This window comes from Sylvia atricapilla, chromosome 26, assembly GCF_009819655.1.
Source record: "Sylvia atricapilla isolate bSylAtr1 chromosome 26, bSylAtr1.pri, whole genome shotgun sequence".
NCBI lineage: Eukaryota > Metazoa > Chordata > Aves > Passeriformes > Sylviidae > Sylvia > Sylvia atricapilla.
In genome coordinates this window covers 1,368,722-1,388,068 of record NC_089165.1, presented here as the reverse complement: position 1 = coordinate 1,388,068, position 19,347 = coordinate 1,368,722, and the positions used below count along the sequence as shown (strand labels likewise).

The 19,347-nt window shown below is 58.0% G+C and overlaps 1 protein-coding gene across 1 annotated transcript; it reads left to right on the top strand.

The window, feature by feature from the left end:
• Positions 1 to 9,220: 9,220 nt before the first annotated feature.
• LOC136371831 (AN1-type zinc finger protein 5-like) lies at positions 9,221 to 18,905 on the top strand. Its single transcript, XM_066336129.1, has 7 exons — positions 9,221 to 9,363; positions 9,666 to 9,947; positions 11,020 to 11,193; positions 12,215 to 12,308; positions 13,108 to 13,226; positions 14,642 to 14,752; positions 16,474 to 18,905. The coding sequence occupies exons 3-7, from the start codon at positions 11,043 to 11,045 to the stop codon at positions 16,620 to 16,622; spliced, it is 624 nt and encodes a 207-aa protein (XP_066192226.1). The 5' UTR covers positions 9,221 to 9,363; positions 9,666 to 9,947; positions 11,020 to 11,042; the 3' UTR covers positions 16,623 to 18,905.
• Positions 18,906 to 19,347: the final 442 nt, after the last annotated feature.

Here is a 19,347-nt window from a genome sequence, read left to right as displayed (position 1 = left end):
AAGTTAACATGTTAATGCAGAGAGAGGGCGAGGTAAAGAGCAGGGAAGAGGAAAGTGCCCAGAAACCTGCGGCTGGCCCGCCCCGTGCCCGAGCTCTGCATCCCGCTGTTTTGGGGATGCCAAGCACTGGCTCAGCAAGACTTGGCAGCTCCTGATCTGGTGCAATTTTGGGAAGGAAGAGGGTTTTTTCCCCTCTCACCAAACAGCCCCAGCCCAGCACTCGCACGGCCGAGGCGATCCCAGTGCGTTAAATCCCGGTCTCCAGAGGCGAAAGGTTGCGCATTAGCGCCCGCACCGCTGAGCGGCCCTAATTAGGGCTTGGCAGGCGCCCGCCCGCCTCGGCCCCGTAAGCACCTTTTTGGCTGCTGCTCTGGAAAAAGCTGTGCCGGAGGGCTTAGCTTTTAATGCAGCCAAAGCCCAGGTGAGCCACCCACTGCTGCCCAGCACCTACGGGCCCATCCCAGACTGGCTGAGGGACTCGGCTCTGGTTATGTGTCCCAACTCCAGCTGTAGCCTCCGGGGGCTTCACGGGGTGTCCCCACACAAACCCCCAGCCCTGCTGTGCTGCTGCTGGTGCATCCCAGCGGGAACCTCCCAGGGCCTTTCCCTGCATCCCCAGGGTTGGGTGCTTTTGGGCAATAATATCGCTATGGGAGCAGTTTCCTTAAATCCATCTTTGTTACCACAAGCAGCTTAGCACCAGAAACTCTCTTCCTCTCTGTTCTTTTAATACGATCCCGGCTTAGCAAAGCCCCGGGCTTAGCCACTGCCCCTGCAGTGCAAGTGAGGAGAGGAGAATTAAATAATATGAAAGGAGAAAACAAAGGGCTCTGCTTCATTTAAGCAGCTGGAGGAGGGTGGCAGCAACCCAGCCGTGCCTCGGGGGAGCCACTGGGGTCACCTGAGGAGGGAGATGCTCGGTGGGACGATACAGGGTGGGGCCCCTCTGGGATGCCTCCATTTTACAGGTCAGTGGGTCAGGGATGCTCTGATGCTCTCAGCCATTGCTGCTGCTGACAGATCCCAAGGGAGACCAGGTGCCTCAAAAACCTCACCATGCTTCCTGGTGGCAAATATTCTCGTTTTCTAGAGTTTTTTTTTCCATCTTGGGCTCTGCCAGAACCAATGAACGGCTCGAGGGGACTCAGTGCCCTTTGCAGAGGCAGCATCACACCGAGGCATGGGCCTTCCCCACATTTCCCACCCTAACAGATCGGGGTGGTGCTCCCTGGCTGCCGGGCAGACCCTGCTGTCGCGGCGTGCCCATGGGCTGGGGGTTCCTGCCCATCGCCGGCTCCCAGCTGGCCGGGCTGGCTCCATGGCTGCCACCGTGGCTCACCTTGGACTCCGCTCCCGGCACAGCCCAGCGCCCGGCTGGGTTGCTGGGGAGACGGGCTGGTTTATTTACCATCGGGTCTGCGATAAGGAGTGTGAAAGGAGAGGAGGAGCACATGGTGTCCAATGTGCCTGACCCACTTTTCCATCGCCCGGGCATTGCTCGCCCTCGGCGATCGGATTGCAGCGGCTGCGGAGCCGCCGGCCCTTGGGGCGTCCCTCCTTCGGAGCCCCGTTTGCTCTGGGTGGGTCGGGAACGGAGGAAAAGGAGGAAAAGCGGCGCCGGGCACCAAGAGCGGACTCCGAGGCGCCGTGACGGGGACGGAAACCCGAGTGGGAGCTGCGGAGGGCCGCTCCCGGCGGCCGGCCGCGGGCCCGGCGGCGCTGGCACAGTGGCCCAGATCTGCCATTCCGCATGGCTTCCCCGGCTGTCCCCGGGGCCACGGGCACGGCGCTCGCCCCGCGCCTCGCGCGCCCGCCCGCTAATCCGACATGACTCTTCCATTAGAGACGAGATGCCGGCAAAGAGCTTTTCGGTGTAGGAATTAACTCCTTCTCCCACCCCGCAGCTCCCTGACCCGGAGCGTGGGCTCCGGCTCCGCTGCCTGTGTGGCCTGGGGTCTGCGGGATGGGGGGGTCCCCCCGTTGTCACCCCCAGCCCGGTGGTGGGCTGGTTCCCCGGGCTAAGCCCCTACATGTGCATCTCCCATCCTCCTGTGAGAGAGAACGCGGGATGCGGGCAGAGACCCGGCACTGAGGTGGCAGAGGGTGCCAGAGAGGGGCTCCGTGGACCCCCTGGGTGGCAGGAGGGGCCCCAGCCCAGTCCCTGTCCCTGGCTGCAGCACAGCCGCTTCCCTTATCGATCTTCTCTTGTTAATTATCGGCTCAAATCGAGCCTGATCAGCGCCACGGCTCCCTGCAAAAACCCTGTTGTGGTTTTGGCCGTTCCTCCCCTGCCCTGAGGTGCTGGGGTTGCTGGGGAGCAGACGGGACCCAAAGGGGAACTTGGGGAGCTGGGGCCAGGCAGGATGTGGGATGCGTGTCCTGGCCATGGGGTGCTCCCTAAGCAGGAGGACCTGGGACGACGTGGGGATTGAAGAGAGGGGAAGAGCTCAAGCCAGGAGCCCTAAATGGCACAAATGTCCCAGAGCAGAGGTGCCAGCATCTCACATGTGACACTGGGTGACAGCAAGGGTGGCTCCAGCAGAAAAGGAGGTAAAAACGGTGCCAGGTTCACTCTCCAGGACCAATCACTGCCTCAAGGACAGCCACCTTCCCACGCTGTGGGATGTCCCTCATGTCCCTGTACCCCAGGAGCCATTCAGAGGAGGTGGCAGCAGTCCCCAGTCCCCTGGTCCAAGGACAAGCCCCAGCATCCTTCCAGAAGGGAAGCAAAGCTGATCCTGCCTGGTGCTGAGCCCAGGGGAAGCAGCCACACTCTGCCTCCTTGTGATGCTCCGTTGGATGAAGAGAAGGATAGGCAGTCTGTTACCTGGCCATTCTTCCCATCACGGCCGAGGTCTGTCCCTGGATTGAGTCAGGAGCCCACTGATATCCTGTTCTCTCTGCCTGAGGTCCTGGAAAATACCCTAGACAGAGGGTTCATCCCCAGGATACAGAGGGGAAACTGAGGCACGGAGTGAGGAGGGGACATGCACCATGATGGCCTCTGCAGAGGTGGTGGCTTTGAGGCATCACTGGTACCACAAGGTGCTTGAGCCCTGTCCCTGCCACGGTGGGCTCTGCTGCCCTTAGGGCTCCAGCTGAGGGGGCTAGAGAGGGGCTGGGGAGGGGCTGCTCATCTGCAGAGATCACTGATGTTCTCACCATCACCTCCCCCACCACTGCGGTATCACTGGTCTGGGGACCTTTTGCTATCCTGGGCTGGGTTGACTCAGGTCAGGAACCTGTGTCTGTGAGCATCTGGCTCACAGCGGGGATGTCCCAATGGAGAGCTGACCTGGATCCCAGCCACTCGTGTGACCGTCACCTCCCGTGCCACTACATGGCCCTGGGACAAGGACCTCTAGCAAGAAAACAGCCCTGCAACAGCCAGAGAGGACAGGACTGGGGATAGCTGCTGTCTCTGTCCGTCGTAGTGACACCAGGACAGCCCAGCCCAGGGTGGCCACTTGAGGCCCCTCTGTGGTGCTTTGGGACTCAGAGTGGGGGACATCCACCAGAGCCAGTTTGGGAGGTCACCCTGGAGACCCACAGCCTGGCATCCAGGGTCTCCTGATCCCCCCAGAGCAGACAGATGCCCAGAAGGATACGATCTTTCCTCCCACCCTGGGCAGGGGCCAAAACATGCATTGATTGTTTTTGAAGGACTCTGGATGCAAATCAGGGTGTCTTCCTCCGCATGGGACAACTCAAACTCCATGGCAGGGTGGGGCTGCGGTGGCAGTGGAGGAAACCATCCCCAAAATCCCAGTGCAGAGCCCCCCATGAAATATTCAGGCTGCTCTGCACAATTCCCACCTTGCTGCCATTGAAAGCACCATGAATATTGCAGGTGGGCATTAAAGTTTCAGGGCTGCCATGTTTCAGGACACTGTCACCACGGGAAGTCCCTCCACTGGGACATGTCACACCTTCGCCAGGCTCCAGTAACCTCTCTCTCTCTGGTTTACCCCAAAAACTGGTGGTGGTGATGGGCTGGATCCTTGAGGTGCTACAAGGGCAAACCAACATGAAGCTCCTCATTGTGTCCCCAGAATGGATTGGCACAGTTCAGGAAAGAGTGGCAGGAGGTCCTGCAAGGACCGGGGAAAAGCAGAGGTCATGGTCACCCCACCCCGAGGCTCAGCCATGGTCCCCACTGCCCTGACAGCAGCGTGGCCCCACTCCTGCACGGCCCTTCCAGGCACCCTGAGCATCTCTGAGGGTTTCATCCCCCATGTCATGAGCTTTCCAGGTCAGTCCCCAGCAGAACGGACCATTCTCTTCTCATCCGCCTGCTCTCATAACTTGGCTCTTCCCGTGTTTATATAACAGCGATGTCTCCTGTGGACTGGGGAGAGAATTGGCCGGGGAGAAATAATGAGGATAATTCAAGTCATTTGGGAAGATGAGGTTTTCGAGGTGCCCAGCGTCTTCCACCTTTTACATGTTGTCTCTAATCATCTGCAATCTCGGATGGCCATTGATGGAGCTCGTTGCTGTGGTGACGGATGAATAGCCCTGGGATTGTACCATGCCAAAAAAGTGCTGTCCTTTCCATCAAAACAACAACAACAACAAAAATATCATTTTGTTCAGGAAATTAAGCAGTTTGCAACCAAATAGCAGAGTCTGAAAAGGCTCCTGCGTCCGTCCCTTCCTCCCGGCTCCCGCGGCTGTGTTGGGTTTGTCAGGAACATGCCCAGCACCCCGGAGGGTCCTTTGTGTGCACCAGACAAGAGGAAGGTGGTAATTGCAAGGGGGTTTCTAACCCACTGAGCCTTTTAAAAGGATTTGATGCCCCCCTACACCTTTCTGCTGGCCCAGATGTGTGTCACACAGGCAGCGGGCGTGGGGCCGGGGGCTGGCGCTGCACTAGGTTAATGTGTTAGCTGTGCACGGCCAGGATCCAGGGGACTGGGAAGTGTGGGTGACCAGTGACCAGGCACGGTGTTGGGGCTCAGGTCCTGCTCATTCCCCAGGGAAGAAGCAATTCTCAGTGGTGAGAGGGGCATGGGGCTCCTGAGCTGCGGAGAAGTGTGGCGAAGGCCAGACAAAGAGCGCAGGACTTCTGCCACTGTCACCCTCTGTGGTTTTCTATATAAACTCCCTCCCGGGCAATAGGACCAGAGCCCAGTTTTCCTTCCTCCCCAGATGCTCGGGAAGCATTTCCTGGGGAGCCAGCTGGAGATGCTGCTCTCGAGCTGTGCCACTGGATGTGGGTAGCACAGCCCTAGGGGTCAAGGCTGCCAGGGTGGCTGAGGGGAGGCTTTGGGGTCTGCACAACCAGGGATTGACCCTGGCCGTGGGTGTGACCCTCCCAGTACTGGAACCACACTCCCACGTCTCAAGCTGTACACTGCAGGTGTTTGTATCACCCCAGACTGGCTTGGGTTGGGAGGGACCTCAGAGCCCATCCAGTGCCACCCCTGCCATGTGCAGGGACAACTTCCACTGCTCCAGGCTGCTCCAAGCCCTGTCCAGCCTGGCCTTGGACACTGCCAGGGTTCCAGGGGCAGCCACAGCTGCTCTGGGCACCCTGTGCCAGGGCCACTGGATCACTGTGTTGTGGCACAGCATATTGCCCATGTGTAACCCCTGTTACTGCTCTGGGCCACATTTTGAGCCAGAGGTCTGGTCCCTGCTGGCATCTTTGGTGTTCCCAAACACCACCCACCATTTTATGATTCTGTGATTTCACCAGTGATGGAATCATAGAATCATAAAATCCTGGAAATTCCTGAGTTGGAAGGGATCCACAGGATCATTGATCCAACCCCTGTCCCTGCCCAGACACCCAACAATCCCACCCTGAGCATCCCTGAGAGCCTTGTCCAAACCCTCCTGGAGCTCTGGCACCTTGGGGCTGGGACCATTCCCTGGGGAGCCTGGGCAGTGCCCCAGCACCCTCGGGGGGAAGAACCTTTCCCTGAGCTCCAGCCCAGCCCTGGCACAGCTCCAGCCCTTCCTGGGCTCCTGTCCCTGTCCCAGAGCAGAGCTCAGCCCCTGCCCCTCCGCCTCCCCTCAGGAGGAGCTGCAGCCCCCGAGGAGCCTCCCCTCAGTCTCCTCTGCTCCAGCTGAACAAACCGGGTGACAGGGAGGGTGTCATTCGGAGCTGTGTGACCTCGACATCCATCTTGCAAGAGCGTTAGAAGCCCAAAACACGCAGAGGGCGAGTGCCCGGCTGGCAGCCCGGGAGAGCCCTGTGGCGAAGCAGGGTCGGAGCCTTGGGGCAGCAGGAAGGAGGAAGGAGAAGGAGGGATGGGCACACGGAGAGAAAACATTTTAGACGATCTGAGGACGAGAAATGCGCAAAGTTCCCTCAGCTCCAGCCCCTCGTCGGGCGAGAGCCCCGGGCAGTGCTTTGCCAGCCGTCCCCAGCGCCCTCCACCCTCTCCGGGCTCAGCGAGAGCCAGATGGAGGCACATCTTGGCTGCACGGAGAACGAGGCAGTGAAGCGGGCTGGGGAGATTAACTCCACGGGGAAAACAAGCTCAGCAGACGCCGCGGAGCTCAGGACCCCTGCGTGTGTGTGAGCACACGCGTGTGCTCTGAGCACACACGGACACACATGTACGGAACGAGGGCACTTGGATACGTTTATTTGTGTGTGTTTGACAGAGCTGGTGAGCCCGCGTCTCGCCTCGGAGGAGCAGCCGGGTATTGGCGATGTGGCCTCATCCTTTAATTGCTCTGCTTTGATAACAGTGATAATTGGCTGGAAATCGATACTGTTTTGCTCCTGTTTCTCCCATCCTGTCTCACCCAGCCTCCCCTCCCTTCCCGGACGCCGTCGTGCTCTCTTTAGTGGGTGACATTTAAAGGTTCTGCCACAGCCATTAGATAACCCAGGCGGAGAAGATGCTGTGGAGAGGGCTGATGCCGGCAGGGATGGAGGCAGCTCCCCTCTCCTCTCCCACGGCTCAAGGACAGATGGAGATGATGCTCCAGCAACATGTCCTGGTGCTGTGGGACTCACAGTAGTGGGGGGGCCCGTGGATCTGGGGGTGAGGGGAGAGTGGAGCAGGGAAGGGACAAACCCAGGCTGTGTCAGCCAGGAATTCCCTCCGGCTTTGGCTCTGAAAATTGTGCCAGAGCATCACGGGAAAATGCGTATTAATACCGCACTGCCCAGCCTGCCCTGCTCCGCGTGCCCCCCACCTCCCCAGCACGGTGTCCCCAGCCACAGACAGGATCTCAGGGCTCCCAAGGTCAGGGACCACCCGTCCCCTTGCAACTGCCCCAGAGCAGTCCCTGTGCTCCACCTGCCCAGCTGGGCTGCTGGGGCTTTGTCCCCCCAAAAGGTGCCCTGATCCCCAAAGCTGAAGGGGAGGAGGACAGCAGCACCAGAGGGGGCATGGTGGAGCCCCAGGAGGCAGGCACACATTGGGCTGGAGCTGGCAGCCGCAGCACCCCTGGTCTGCAATAGCCAAGGGACCCTCACTAGCCAAGGGAGCCTTGTCAGCAGAGCGACCCTCACTAACAAAGTAGGGTCCAGGGAACCCCTCTGTAGGGCTGGCTGCAGCATGAGGCTGACAGTGGGTGTGGGATGCCTGGGAGGCTGCAGGTGCATGAGTTACCTGTGCCCTCACCTTCCACAGCTCCTCTATGCTCATCCCCCTGGCTCCCCGTGCACACATCTTCCCACGGTACCTGTGTATTCACCATCCCCCTGTGTGTTCACCTCTATGGCAACCTGTGTGCCCACCTTCTGCGGGTACCTGTGCCCCCACCGTCCCTGTGCCCCCACCCTTCCCTGGGTACCTTTCCCGGGTACCTGCGCCCACGTCCGTGGGTTCCTGGTGCCACCTGGTGGCCGCGCGGCCCTGGCCCGAAGGTGCCCGGGGTGGGTGCCACGGGAAATGTCCCAACCTGTCCCCGCAGAAGCATTTGCGCTGCCCCAAGGAGAGCGGAGTGCGGCCCGCGCCTCTCCTCAAACCAAACCGAGCCGAACCCCGCGGCCCAGCCCGCCAGAGCTCAGGGCTTAGGAGCTCAGGGCTCAGGAGCTCAGGGGTCAGGGCAAAGCTCTTTGCACTCCGCCTGGGCAGGGAGGTGATGGGGAGACTCCTGAGCAGAGCTTGGCCGTGGCTTCCCGGGGGTTTTGCTGCTCGGTGTTCCCCAGCCCCAGCACAGTTGGAAGTGGGTGTTTTCTCCCGCGGGGTCTGCCCCGGGCAATGGAGCGATGGCGGTGGGGAGGATTGGAGCCCCGGCATGGGCTTGGAGGAGAGTCCTGGACCCCAGCACGGACACACGGGTTCGGAGGGGAGTCCTGGATGCAGGGCTGGGCACACGAGCTCAGAAGGGAACTGGCCCCATGACCAGCTAGGCCACCTGAGCAAAGCTTTGACTAATAAACCTCCACATCATCCAGTGCTTGGTGAAGAGCGGCAGGAACAATTTGTAGCTGGGAACCTCTTCCAGCTGGAAGCCCCTGGAGCATCCCACCCGTCCATACTATGGATGGTGTATGGCCCCAGACCCCAGAGCTGGGGGTCCCAGCCCCTCTTCTGCTGCTGGCGTAGAGCTGGCTGCATCTGCCCTAAGGATGGGGTGGGAGCAGAATGCTGTCCACCCTTTCCCCCAGCAGTCACAGCCATGTCCCCAGTCCTGTGCCCTACGGGTGAAGTCCCCACAGTGTCCAGCGTCTACATTCATGCAATATCCGTGTCCCAGCCCCTATAGCCTGAGGGAGAAGGGTCTCATCCCCCTTCCTACAGCCTGAGGTCTGACTGTGACCCGGCTCCTGCAGTGGGGGCTCCCAGATTCCTTTCTCAACAGAGAAGTCTGCCTGTGTCCCACCCCATATACTCACATGAGGGTCTCAGCCCCCTCGGCTATAGCTGGGGCACATCTATAGGCTCACCCCTACAGCCAAGGGGGTCAGAGCTCCCCGCCCTACAGTCCGGGCACGCCTATACCCCAGTCCGTGTAACCAGGGGATCACAGCCCTCACCTCTGTTGTGAAGCACACCTATACCTCACCCACCCCCTCCCCTACGGCCGCGGCCGGGAGGTGTCACAGCCCTCTCCGCTATTCCGGAGCACACCTCCGCTCTTGTTCCCACAGCCGGGGGTCCCTGCCCCCTCCCCTATTGCGGAGCACACCCACCGGCCAGCCCCTCCCCTACACCCCCGCTCAGTCCCGGGGTGTCACAGCCCCCCGGCCGCCTCACGGCAGCGCTCCCGGCCCGTCCCAGGCCCCGCGTCCCCCCCGTCCCGTCCCCCCCGTCCCGGGCCCTCCCCGGGGGAGGCGCTCGGGGCCCGCGCCCGCCATGTTTCCCGGCAGCGCTCCGTGCCCGCCGCCCGCCTGAGCCTCCCGGGGCCGGCCCGGCCCGGCGCGGGGCCGCCCGCCCTCCTCCGCCGCCGGTGAGTGGGGCCCGGTGCGCGGGGCCCTGCCCGGGGCTCCCGCTCCGCGCAGGCCGCGGAGCCTCGGCCTCGATTAGCGCCGCGGGCCGGGAGCGGGGCGCGGGGCCCGGCCGCGGGGGCGGGGGCGGCGGGCCGGGGCCGGCCACGGGAGGCGGCGGGCGGGGGGCTCTCCCCGGCCGGGCGGGGGGCTCCCGGCCGCTCCGGGCCGCCCGGGCACGGCGGGCCCGCGGCTCGGCCCGTCCGGCCGGCTGGGCCGTGCGGCGCTCGGGGAGCGCTGAGCCCGCGGCCCCTTCGCTCTGCAGGGACGCTCGATCGACAGCAGCTCCCGAAGGTTTGTCCGTGTGGCAGCGGGCGCCTGCCGGGACCCCCGAGGGATCCGCCGCTACCGGGGCTGCCCTGGCTGCGAGTGCCCGAGGAGAGGCCGGTTCGGGCCGGGAGGATCCCGCTGTGGCGATGGGAGCGCTGGTCTGAGCTCTGCGAGGCACCCCCGGGTGCGGAGCCGAAACCCGCATCCCCCAGCTGAGGACGAGGAGGGATAAACCACAGGTGATCCGGTTCCGTCCCACGGGAGCGCCCCTGGCAGGGTAATGATTTCGTGCTTGTCTCGTTTATTCCCTCGGTGAAGCAAGTTTTGTAGGAGCAGGAAGGGAAGCGGCAGAGCTGGCTGAGAGGTGGTGGGTACTTCGTGCATCCCACAAAGACAGCACTGCTGGGAGCTCCTGGTACCAACGCCGTGGCTTTGTGCCCGAGCTGGAGCCACCCGCACCCACCGTGGTCCTGCACACATCCTCTCTCCTTGTTCTGTGTCAGAGCTCTGGCTGCAGCCACGTTGTCCACACACACTGGAATTGTGTGTTGTTTTTGTTTGTGCCTCCTGGTTCTCATTTGGAGCACTGCGGTGGGTTTGGCCCTGTAAATGCTACACCGTGTGTGGCTGAAAGGGGTCAATTCCGGGGTTGGAGGTAACTGCATGTGATCCAGAGAGAAATTATTAAGATAAAATTTAAAATTAGGTTTCACCATATCAGCTGTTTTTCTTGGGAAGGTGTTCTGGAATCACACCTTACTGCTGGAAAGAAGACCTTATCATTATTTCCAGCCAAACCATGCTAACATTCCCCTTACCCACGTATGTCAGAACAGAGCGTCAGTGGGTTCTTTTTGCATCGCTTGCGTCATCTTCCTGAGAATTAAAAAAAACTAAACCAAGCTCAAAATGAAAACCAAAATGTGACTGACTGGGCCTGCACTGGGCGTTTGAGGTGTGGGTGTTCACAGGGGGCATCAGCAGTGCTGTGGGGGCACATTTTGTACCGGTGGAGAGCGGATTGTTCAGGTCTGATGTGCTCGTGTGTCATCGGGAGTTTCGGGAGCCTCGTGGTGCAGGAGGGAAGAACCGGGAGCCAGTTCCTGTTGGCTTTCCAGTCTGGCTCAGGGCAGCTCCTGGCTGCCAAGCTCTGGGTGGCTTAGGGCCCCAGGACACAGATTTTAGGAGCCCCAAGTGCTCGAGAGCCTGGGGTCGTATTGTTGTGCACGTGCAGGAACCAGGCTCTCTTGGGATCCTTTGTGCTCCTTCCTGATCAGCTGCAGCACACAATGCCCAAGCGCTCTGGCCCTCACAGCTGTCCCGGGTTTATTTTTGATTCCTGGTTGTAGCTCGGTGCCTGGGAGGAGCGAGGATGGCTCAGGAGACGAACCAGACGCAGGTGCCTCTGCTGTGTACCACGGGCTGCGGGTTCTATGGCAGCCCCCGGACCAACGGCATGTGCTCCGTGTGCTATAAGGAGTTCCTGCAGAGGCAGCAGAGCAGTGACCGGATAAGCCCTCCAGGTAGAGGATTTTTTTCTTGGAAATCTGTTTTAAATGGGTGTCTGGATACGAACTGTGTTCAGCAGCTGTGACACAGAGCGTGGCGCTGGTACCTGGCCACCAGCAGATTTACCCCCCCTCCTAGAAAAATCATCTTTCTCTTTCCATGGATACCCAAGGCTCTAAATCAAGGACCCACGCCCTTGGGCACTTCCATGCCCTGTCAGGAGGGGCACTTGTTTTCTTCCCAGTCTCACCAGTTTGTGAAGCCCCATCCCAGCCAGCACCTTCCAGTAAACTAAAATTTCACATATGCTGATGGTGATCCCAGCTTTCAGCTATTTCCTGCTGTCTGATTAGATGCTGGCTGCTGGGAACCATGACAAAGCCCCACAATTAAATTTTATTTGGCCTATTTGTATAATAGTCTTATCTTAACAACGTGATATCTAAAAGCTATGACTTACAAGGTTTGTTTCCTGCACTTGGGATGGGAGCAGGAGAAGAATGCTCTCTGCAACATGAGCAGGGATTTCTTTTGCTGAGGGTTGATGCAGATGCCCCATGTACAGAGTGAGAAATGCCTCTGAGAGTTCTTCCACAGTTTATTCCTGAGGGTAATCATGGCTTCCCTTGAGTCACCCACACAAAATATGCTCAGGAACATGACTTTTCCTGACAAAGGGTTTTCCTAAGATCCCAGCTTAGATCCTCAGCTGACAGAAACCCACACGTGCCTGTTGAAGCCAGTTCTTTTCAGAATCTGGTTCTTACACCTTGGAGAACTTACAAAGTGCCATTGGCTTCAAGATGCAAACAGCCCTGGTGTCCCACAGAGCCCCATGCACAAATTTGGAGAGGAGACTGTAGGAACAGGGATATGGGAGTGATCCCAGCAGGGTATGCCCTCCCAGCTCTGGTAGGGAACAGGAGCTTAAAGCCTGCTAGAAGTGCTCATTGTGCTTTCTCCTTGGCTGTGAAGCACTTGAGGAACTTGCTGATACTTCCCAGAGACTTGCCCAAGCCTGTTCTTGTCTCGTAGCACCCAGTGGTCCCAGCAGCAGCCCCATGGTTTCCGAGGTGATCGCAGGACAGGGCGCGGAGGGAGATTCCACACCTGAGGATGCAAAAGCCAGGTAGGGGCAGAGTCTGGAGGAGAGGGGATCTAAACTCTGCTAAAATCCATCTCTGGGACACAGGGGACAGGCTGTCATCCTTTACATGGCCAGTCTGTAAACAGGCTGGGTCAAACTCTTCATTGTGACTCTGGTTTATTTGGAAAATTGAGATGTCCCTGCTGCTGTCTGATTTGTGGACTGAGATCCCAGAGGGTTGGTAGTAAATTAAGTGGCATCTTGGTTCTCCTGGAGCCAGTGCACCTTGTCTGTCCCTGGCTCTGTTCAACTGTTCGATTTCTGCTCAGTCCCAAGCAGTGGGATTTTTGGGGTTTTCCTGTGCAGGGCCAAGGGTTGGACTTGGAAGGATCACGAGGATCATCAACTCAGAATGTCCCGTGATTCTAAGTGAAAGCACCTGCTGATGACCCAGGCTGAAAGCTGTGACAGCAGGATTAGAGACCTTGGGCCTGTTTGATGGGAAGGAGAAGAGAGCTGCACGGAGCTCTGCCATCACATTACAGCCCTGACTCATAACTGTGTTTCTCTGCCCCTGGACTTGTTTGGATGGGCTCTTGCCTTGGCTTTGAGATATAATTGGGTGGAAAAGGAAACTGAGATCATCACAGCTTCATTCCATTTATGTCTATAGAGAACTTTGATCCCAGATCTCAAGGGGAATTGACCTGCTGTGCTCCTGACCTACTTTTGAATATAAGGAAATAAACTTTACAGGCAGAAGGTCTCTCCCACATAACTGTCCATCAAATAAAAATACTTGTGTTTTCTCTTTTTGTTTGTCTGCTGCACATGCTCCCAGCGCTCAGACTCCTGTGACCCATCAGATGACGGCCATGAGCATATCCAGAGAGGAAACCAGCAATGAGACAGAGGAATTCAGCAAGACAGATGAAGCCTCATCAGCTTCTTCCTCATCAGGTAGGGTGGTTAGTTTGTGCTTTGCACAAGTCTGAGTGACACTGAGCTCAGGAGTCCATTGGAGCAGCAGGGACAGCTGCTGACGCTGGGGTGTGACCCCTCCCAGCAGTAAAGGCACACCTGAGAGCTGAGGAGGAAACTCTTGTTTTGGTGACAGGGAGGAGAGCAAATGTTGTGCTTGAGGGCAGGCCGATAGAGATTGCTCTGTGGGCTGAGGGCTGAGTGGCTGCCAGCCCTGGAGTGGCTGGCAGGAGGATAATCTTCCATGACGCCTCTCCCAGCGAATGGCAGCGAGCCCAGAGCGTCCCACAGCCTGACGCGGCTGCTGGCGGCACTCCCCTGCCAGCTCCCGAGGGGGAGGAAGGGAGACAGAGCCATCGGAGGCTCGGAGAGAAGAGACTCGTTTGTGACAGTGCCTGAGGGTAGTGGACGCCTGTTGTTGTCACCCCGTGTGATGGGGACACCTGTCCCCTGGGGGGATGTTACATAGTGGGTGCCCTGACATGACTGAGGAGCAGCAGAGTCATTGCCCAGTGTGGCACATCCTCCAGCTGATGCCATAAGCAGGTGATCTGCATGCAGACACCCTCCTTTGCTCAGCTGACAGCTTGCTTGCATTGAAAGCTAAAAAAACCCAGGAGCTGTTGGTTGCTAAAAAGCCAGGCTCTAGTCACCACACACGGCTGGGCATTTTGGGTTTGGTAATTCGTTGCCTTCAAGCTCAGGAGACAATTTACAACAGGCAGGTGAGAGACTATTAAAAAGAGTCTTGGGAGAGCCTGCCCCTTTCATCTGCCTGTGTAGTTTTTAGGAGGCTGTTTTGGGTCAGCTCCACAAAGCTGTCTCTGTTTTGTCTCCTCAGAGCAGCCTGCACCGCAGGTGCTCCAATGAGCAGTTGGAGCTCCTCCCTCCTGTTGACTTCTCTAACCTGCTAAGGTACTGGAGGAAATCCTGCTAAGCATCAGTGACCTTTAACAATCTGGCTTTGAGAGCTCAGTTTTCCCTTTGGTAGATTAGAGGCAGTGATAGATATCTGTGTAAAGCATTCTAAGACCTACATATGGGGAACAGTTACATAAGAGTCAGCAAAAATAATTAGTAGTACTTACAAGGGGTTAACTTTTTTCCTCCCTGCGAAGATTAACTGTGGGCTCAGCTGACAGCTGTGTTGCTGTACAGCAGCTGAGCTGTAGTGACTATCCAGTCACTGTCCAGTGGCCACTCCAGCTTTGGATTTAAGGCATTTGAAACAGAGAGAAAGCTCTGAGGTGGAGATCTCTGTGGAACAAGACAAATCTCACACTTTGCTGGGGTAGGGTACAGAGAGAGAGTTATTAGAGCCTCAGGCAGCTCCTGTAATAAAACGAACGTTTGATTTATCAAGAAGCGCAGCAAAACTCTTGCCTCTGTTTCAGGTACCCTGCTTGAGATATCCCAGAACACAGCTGAGAGCAAGACGGCTTCGGAAAAACCGAAACCGAAGAAGAATCGCTGCTTCACCTGCCGAAAGAAGATTGGGCTGACTGGTAAGTGCCTGGCTCTGGGAGAACTTCCCTGTGCCCTAAGCAGTCCAGAGTGAGAGCCCTGTGAGCACAGTGCTGTGGTGCTGCTGGGTTTGGGGGCTCAGAGGCTGGAGGTTCCCCCCAATCCATCCTGGAGCTGTAGTGCTGCAGGAGAGAAGGGAGGGGAGCTCCAACCTGCAGCACCACTGACTGAGGCAGCAGCCTGGGGAGCACCCCACTCACTGCCAGGGTCCTGGCAGCCCTTGGGAGCAGGACTGGATGCGGCAGCACCTCGTGGTTGTTTCTGCTTCTTGGCAGAAGCTGCTGTAGAGGAAAGCAGAGCTCACTGTGGATCAGAATCCACTCCCGGTCAGGTCTGTGGTAAAGCTTTCATAACAGTGACATGAACTGAGCTAGACCCAAATGGAAAATCCCTCTCCAAGACTCATTCCATTTGTTAATGCTGCCTGATTTCCACTGTTAGCTTCCTGAGAGCAGGATGGCTCTCAGCATGCAGCCTTTAAAGCTGGAGAGAGAAGTGCTGGGATGGTGTCAGAGCACTGCTATCAATGGGAGAATGGCTCCTAGAAAGTGAAGCAATTAATTTGGCTGTGGTTTGTTAATAAAAACATCATTCCCCTAAATTATCTCTGGCATCTAGTGCTTCCCTGGAAAAAAGTTAACTCTGTAGCTGTGCAGGTCATGCTGTTCTGGCAGAGCACTTGTTTCTGTAGCCTGCTTGGTGTATCCAGCAGCCAGGGACTGGCTGTTTTCATGGATATAAGAAGCTTTGGCAAAATCTAGACTGGGAAGTTTGAACCTGAGCTTGCCTGGAAATCCACAGGCACTGTCCTAGAATAGGAGTGGGTTTATAAACCTGGAGCTAGGCTGGGTACCCTCTGCCCAGCCTTCAGATTGCAGAGAGGATTGTTTTCCTGGATGAGTTTCCTTAAGAGCTTTAAACTATGAGAAGTTTTCATCTTTAGGATTCAACTTACAGAGAATTCCTGTGAATTCAGGGCATTTAGGATAAAATGAGTTTTCTCATTTACCAAGAGTAAACTGGCACCTTGGACTAAGATGTTTGTAGGCTTTACAGCCTGTAGTCAGAAGAACATGAAGGGACAGAGCATGATTCCCTGCCAGCAAGATTGCCTGCTGTCCTGCAGCACATCCCCTGCCTTGCTTTCCCAGCGTGCTGCATTAATGGTAGCACTCTGAGCATTGTCCCTCAGTGAAGTGACTAAATTGGGAATTTTAAAGCCTAAGTAGCTCAAACATGATCCTAACGTGGTGACAGCTCTGCTGCTTGCTGCTGGTCAGTCCAGTTGCTGCTGTGTGACCCTGGGAAGCTGGACTGGCTTGGAGGGCTCAGCTCCAGCTCGAGCTCCCTGGGGAGCGTGGTCTGGATTAGCAATCTGGCACTCTGCAGTGCGTGGCATGTCCCTTGTCCCTGGGGAACATGGACAGCAGCTGCTCTGGGAACATTTCCCACCATGTGACAGCTGGGGCTGCCCAAAGCATGCAGAGCTCCTGAGCCAGAGGAAAGCAAAGAGCCACCCGTGGTCTTCCCCAAATGAAGAGTCCCTTTGGCCCATGGGAGACAGCAAACCTCCCCCTGCCCTGCCCCTTTCTCTGCATCGGTGGCATTTCCTGGTGTGACAGGAAGGAGCCAGGCCCTGCTGCCTTCCTGCCTGGGTGGATGGGGCCTGATGTGGCTTTGTCCCTGCTCTTCCTCCCCTCAGGCTTCGACTGCCGCTGTGGGAACCTGTTCTGTGCCATTCACCGGTACTCTGACATGCACGCCTGCCCCTACGACTACAAGGCAGAAGCTGCTGAGAAGATCCGCAAGGAAAACCCCATCGTTATTGCGGAGAAGATCCAGAAGTTGTGAAGGGGTCTGAGCAGCTCGAACTACAGCCAGGCTGCCTGGTGCTCCTCCCCTTCCTCCCAGCCTTCCTCCTCCCAGCCCCTGCAGCGGTGCGAGGGTGACTCCGGCAGCGCACACGAACTGGCACCTGGACACGGGGGCTCCTCGCACCTCTGGCAGTCAGTTGGTGTTCCTCCTCTCCCTCCCTGCCTGTCCGACAGCCACAGCTCAGCTGATGTGTTCTCAACCAGCTTCCCAAAGGAAAAGGGACCGTCCTGCCCCGCTGCTCCAGCGCCAAGACCTTGGACTTGCCTCCTGCCTGGCAGTTTGCACGGCGTCAGTGGCCAGGCTCTGCCGGGCAGCCTTGTCCTTCCCTGCGGCTCTGAGTCCTGCAGACCACCCAGGACTTGTGGCCGCAGTCCCTGAGCAGCCACTGGACTCTGTTCCCCCTGCCTGTAATCCCGGGGGCTGGGGGATCCTGGCAGCCAGGCTGCCGTCTGCTCCCCGGGAGGTGTTTGCTCTCAGATGCTGAAAAGTTGATTCTGTAGTTCCAATACCCCAGACCCCTCTCCCCACCCTCTGTTGATGCTGTTGGAGAAGCACCAAGGGGGTTGAGCAGTGATGCTGGCAAAGGGAAGTTATTTTGTGGCTCGAAGTGACTTGGGCAGGGCAGGACCTTCCAGGAGGTTCCACTTGCTGCCTTGTGCCTCTCTCCGCAGGGAGGGAGCCAGAGACACCTCTGCTCCAGCCTCCTGCTTCAGCACCCCTGGATAACCCCGGCTGCCTTCCCAGCAAGGTGTGTGTCCCTCAGCGCTGCCTGTGCCTGCTCTCCTCTCTCCCTTCTTTCCTCTCCCCTTTCTCCTCTCCCTTCTCTCCTCTCTCCCTGCCTTCTGCCTTACACGAGTCACTCTCATCAGGGTTGTGCACAAAGCTCAGGTCCCCACAACTCTGCTTCTGGACCTGTCCCTGCATCCAGGTGACAGTGGGGTCCTCTCCTCCCGCGTGGGCCATGCTGGTGTTGGGGAGAGCTTGGGGAGCCCACCCAGCTGCCCTCCTCTGCCTCCTCCCTCCCTGTGGGATGAGAGGTGGGGCCAGATCCCCAGGAGATGCTCTGCAAGCCAGACAGAGGGAACTGGAGCACAGGGAAAGTCACAAGGAGGGTGCCAGGGTGCCCAGGTGGGGGCTCAGAAACACCTATGGAAAGACCCAGGGAGCAGGGAGAGGTGCTTGGGGGGCTCTGGGCTCACTGAGACTCACAGAATACCCTGAGGTGCTGGAAGGCCTGGGGAAGACTCTGGGGTGTAAGGGACAGCAGAAGAAGGATTTTGGGGTACAGTGAACATGCTCAGAGGCCTCAAGCACCCTAAAAGGCACCTGGAAGGCTCTGGGGGTGCACACACTCACACACACAGGCAGGGAGGTGTAGGAAAAGCCAAATGCCAGCTCAGTACCAGTCCAGAAAGAGCACCCTGAAGGCTCTGTTGGGAGGACCTGGGGCTCAGGGATGCAGCACAAGGCAGACAGAGGCTCCTGGGGCACAGCCACAGCCGTTTCCATGCCCAGGGGATTCCTGAGAACACCAGGAGCAGGGCTGTGGCCATCGGACTCTGACTCTCACAAGCAGAGAAACACAGATGTGTCCCGTGGGGCAAGCAGCAGCCTCTGTCCCACTGCTGGCCGTCCCACGCTTTGGAAGCTTTTCCCTTGGTGTCAGGGAGCAGAGCTGCAGGGCCCAGCCAGTGATCACAGCAGCTCCTTCCTTCCAAGGTCTGTTTTCCTGCCCTGCTTGTGGCAGTTTTGCCCATGTGCTGGTGGGGGGATCCTTCCAAGTGTTTGGTTTTTCCAGTCTGCTCCAGCCAAAGCAGTGTGTGCTCTGTGCCAGCTGCCATCCTGTGGTGGTACCAGTAGCATCTGAACCTCCCAAACTGATGCAACCCCTCCCTCCAGTACAGAGAGGAGCGAGGCTGCCTCTTGCCAGCCTTTTCCTCAGGTTTTTCCTCCTGGATAACATTGACATTATGTGTGGAGCACGCAAGTGGCTGCACGTGTTACCCCTGGACAGACCTGGGCCGTCCCTGCAGAGCTGGTGCGTGGCCAGGCTGGGTTTGCCACAGAGCTTTTGCCTGAGGATGATCCCTCACTCTCAGGGGAAGCAGGAATTGCAGCCACCAACCCTGAGGAAGTGCAGCAGCTCCCATGGATCCTCTGGGAAAGACCACAGCCACCTGCTTCTCCAGCACTGCCCTTTTCCCTGTTCCTTCTTCCCTGTCCATGAGTGTAAATACAACACAGTCTAGTTTGCTTGGATGCTGTGGGTGCTCTGTTTCAGGCAGGGGTGTCTGTGGATGCAGCATTTGGCTCTGAGCTCTTTGGGGGTGGCTGTGGGGCTCTGTGCCTCAGTTTCCCTGTGGATGATCATTCACAGTACCTGGTGCTGGCTGGGGATCAGAGCACCCTGGACCTGTACCCCCCAGATCTCAAATCCACCAGGGGTTGGACTGGATCATCTCCAGAGGTCACTTCAAGCCTGCCAAATCTGGGATTTTGTCTTCTGGCTGAGAGGAAGCTCTGGCTGGGGTTTATGAGGCTCTGAGGTTCTCCCAGGTTTCCTCTGGTTTGCTGTCACCTCCATGGGGCTGGAAAGGGAGTTTGGGAGAGGCCCCCAAAGCCTCCCCCCCTCCCCATATCCGTGTGGGTGCATTGGGCAGTGTTTGGCACCGGGATGACTTAAGCAAAGCTATGGAGAGTC

Bases quoted from the DNA above. Each gene is read 5' to 3' on its own strand.
- LOC136371831 (XM_066336129.1), top strand. From the start codon at position 11,043: ATGGCTCAGGAGACGAACCAGACGCAGGTGCCTCTGCTGTGTACCACG. The intron at 11,194-12,214 runs GTAGAGGATTTT...CTTGTCTCGTAG, and splicing joins TGACCGGATAAGCCCTCCAG to CACCCAGTGGTCCCAGCAGC. The intron at 14,753-16,473 runs GTAAGTGCCTGG...TCCTCCCCTCAG, and splicing joins AAAGAAGATTGGGCTGACTG to GCTTCGACTGCCGCTGTGGG.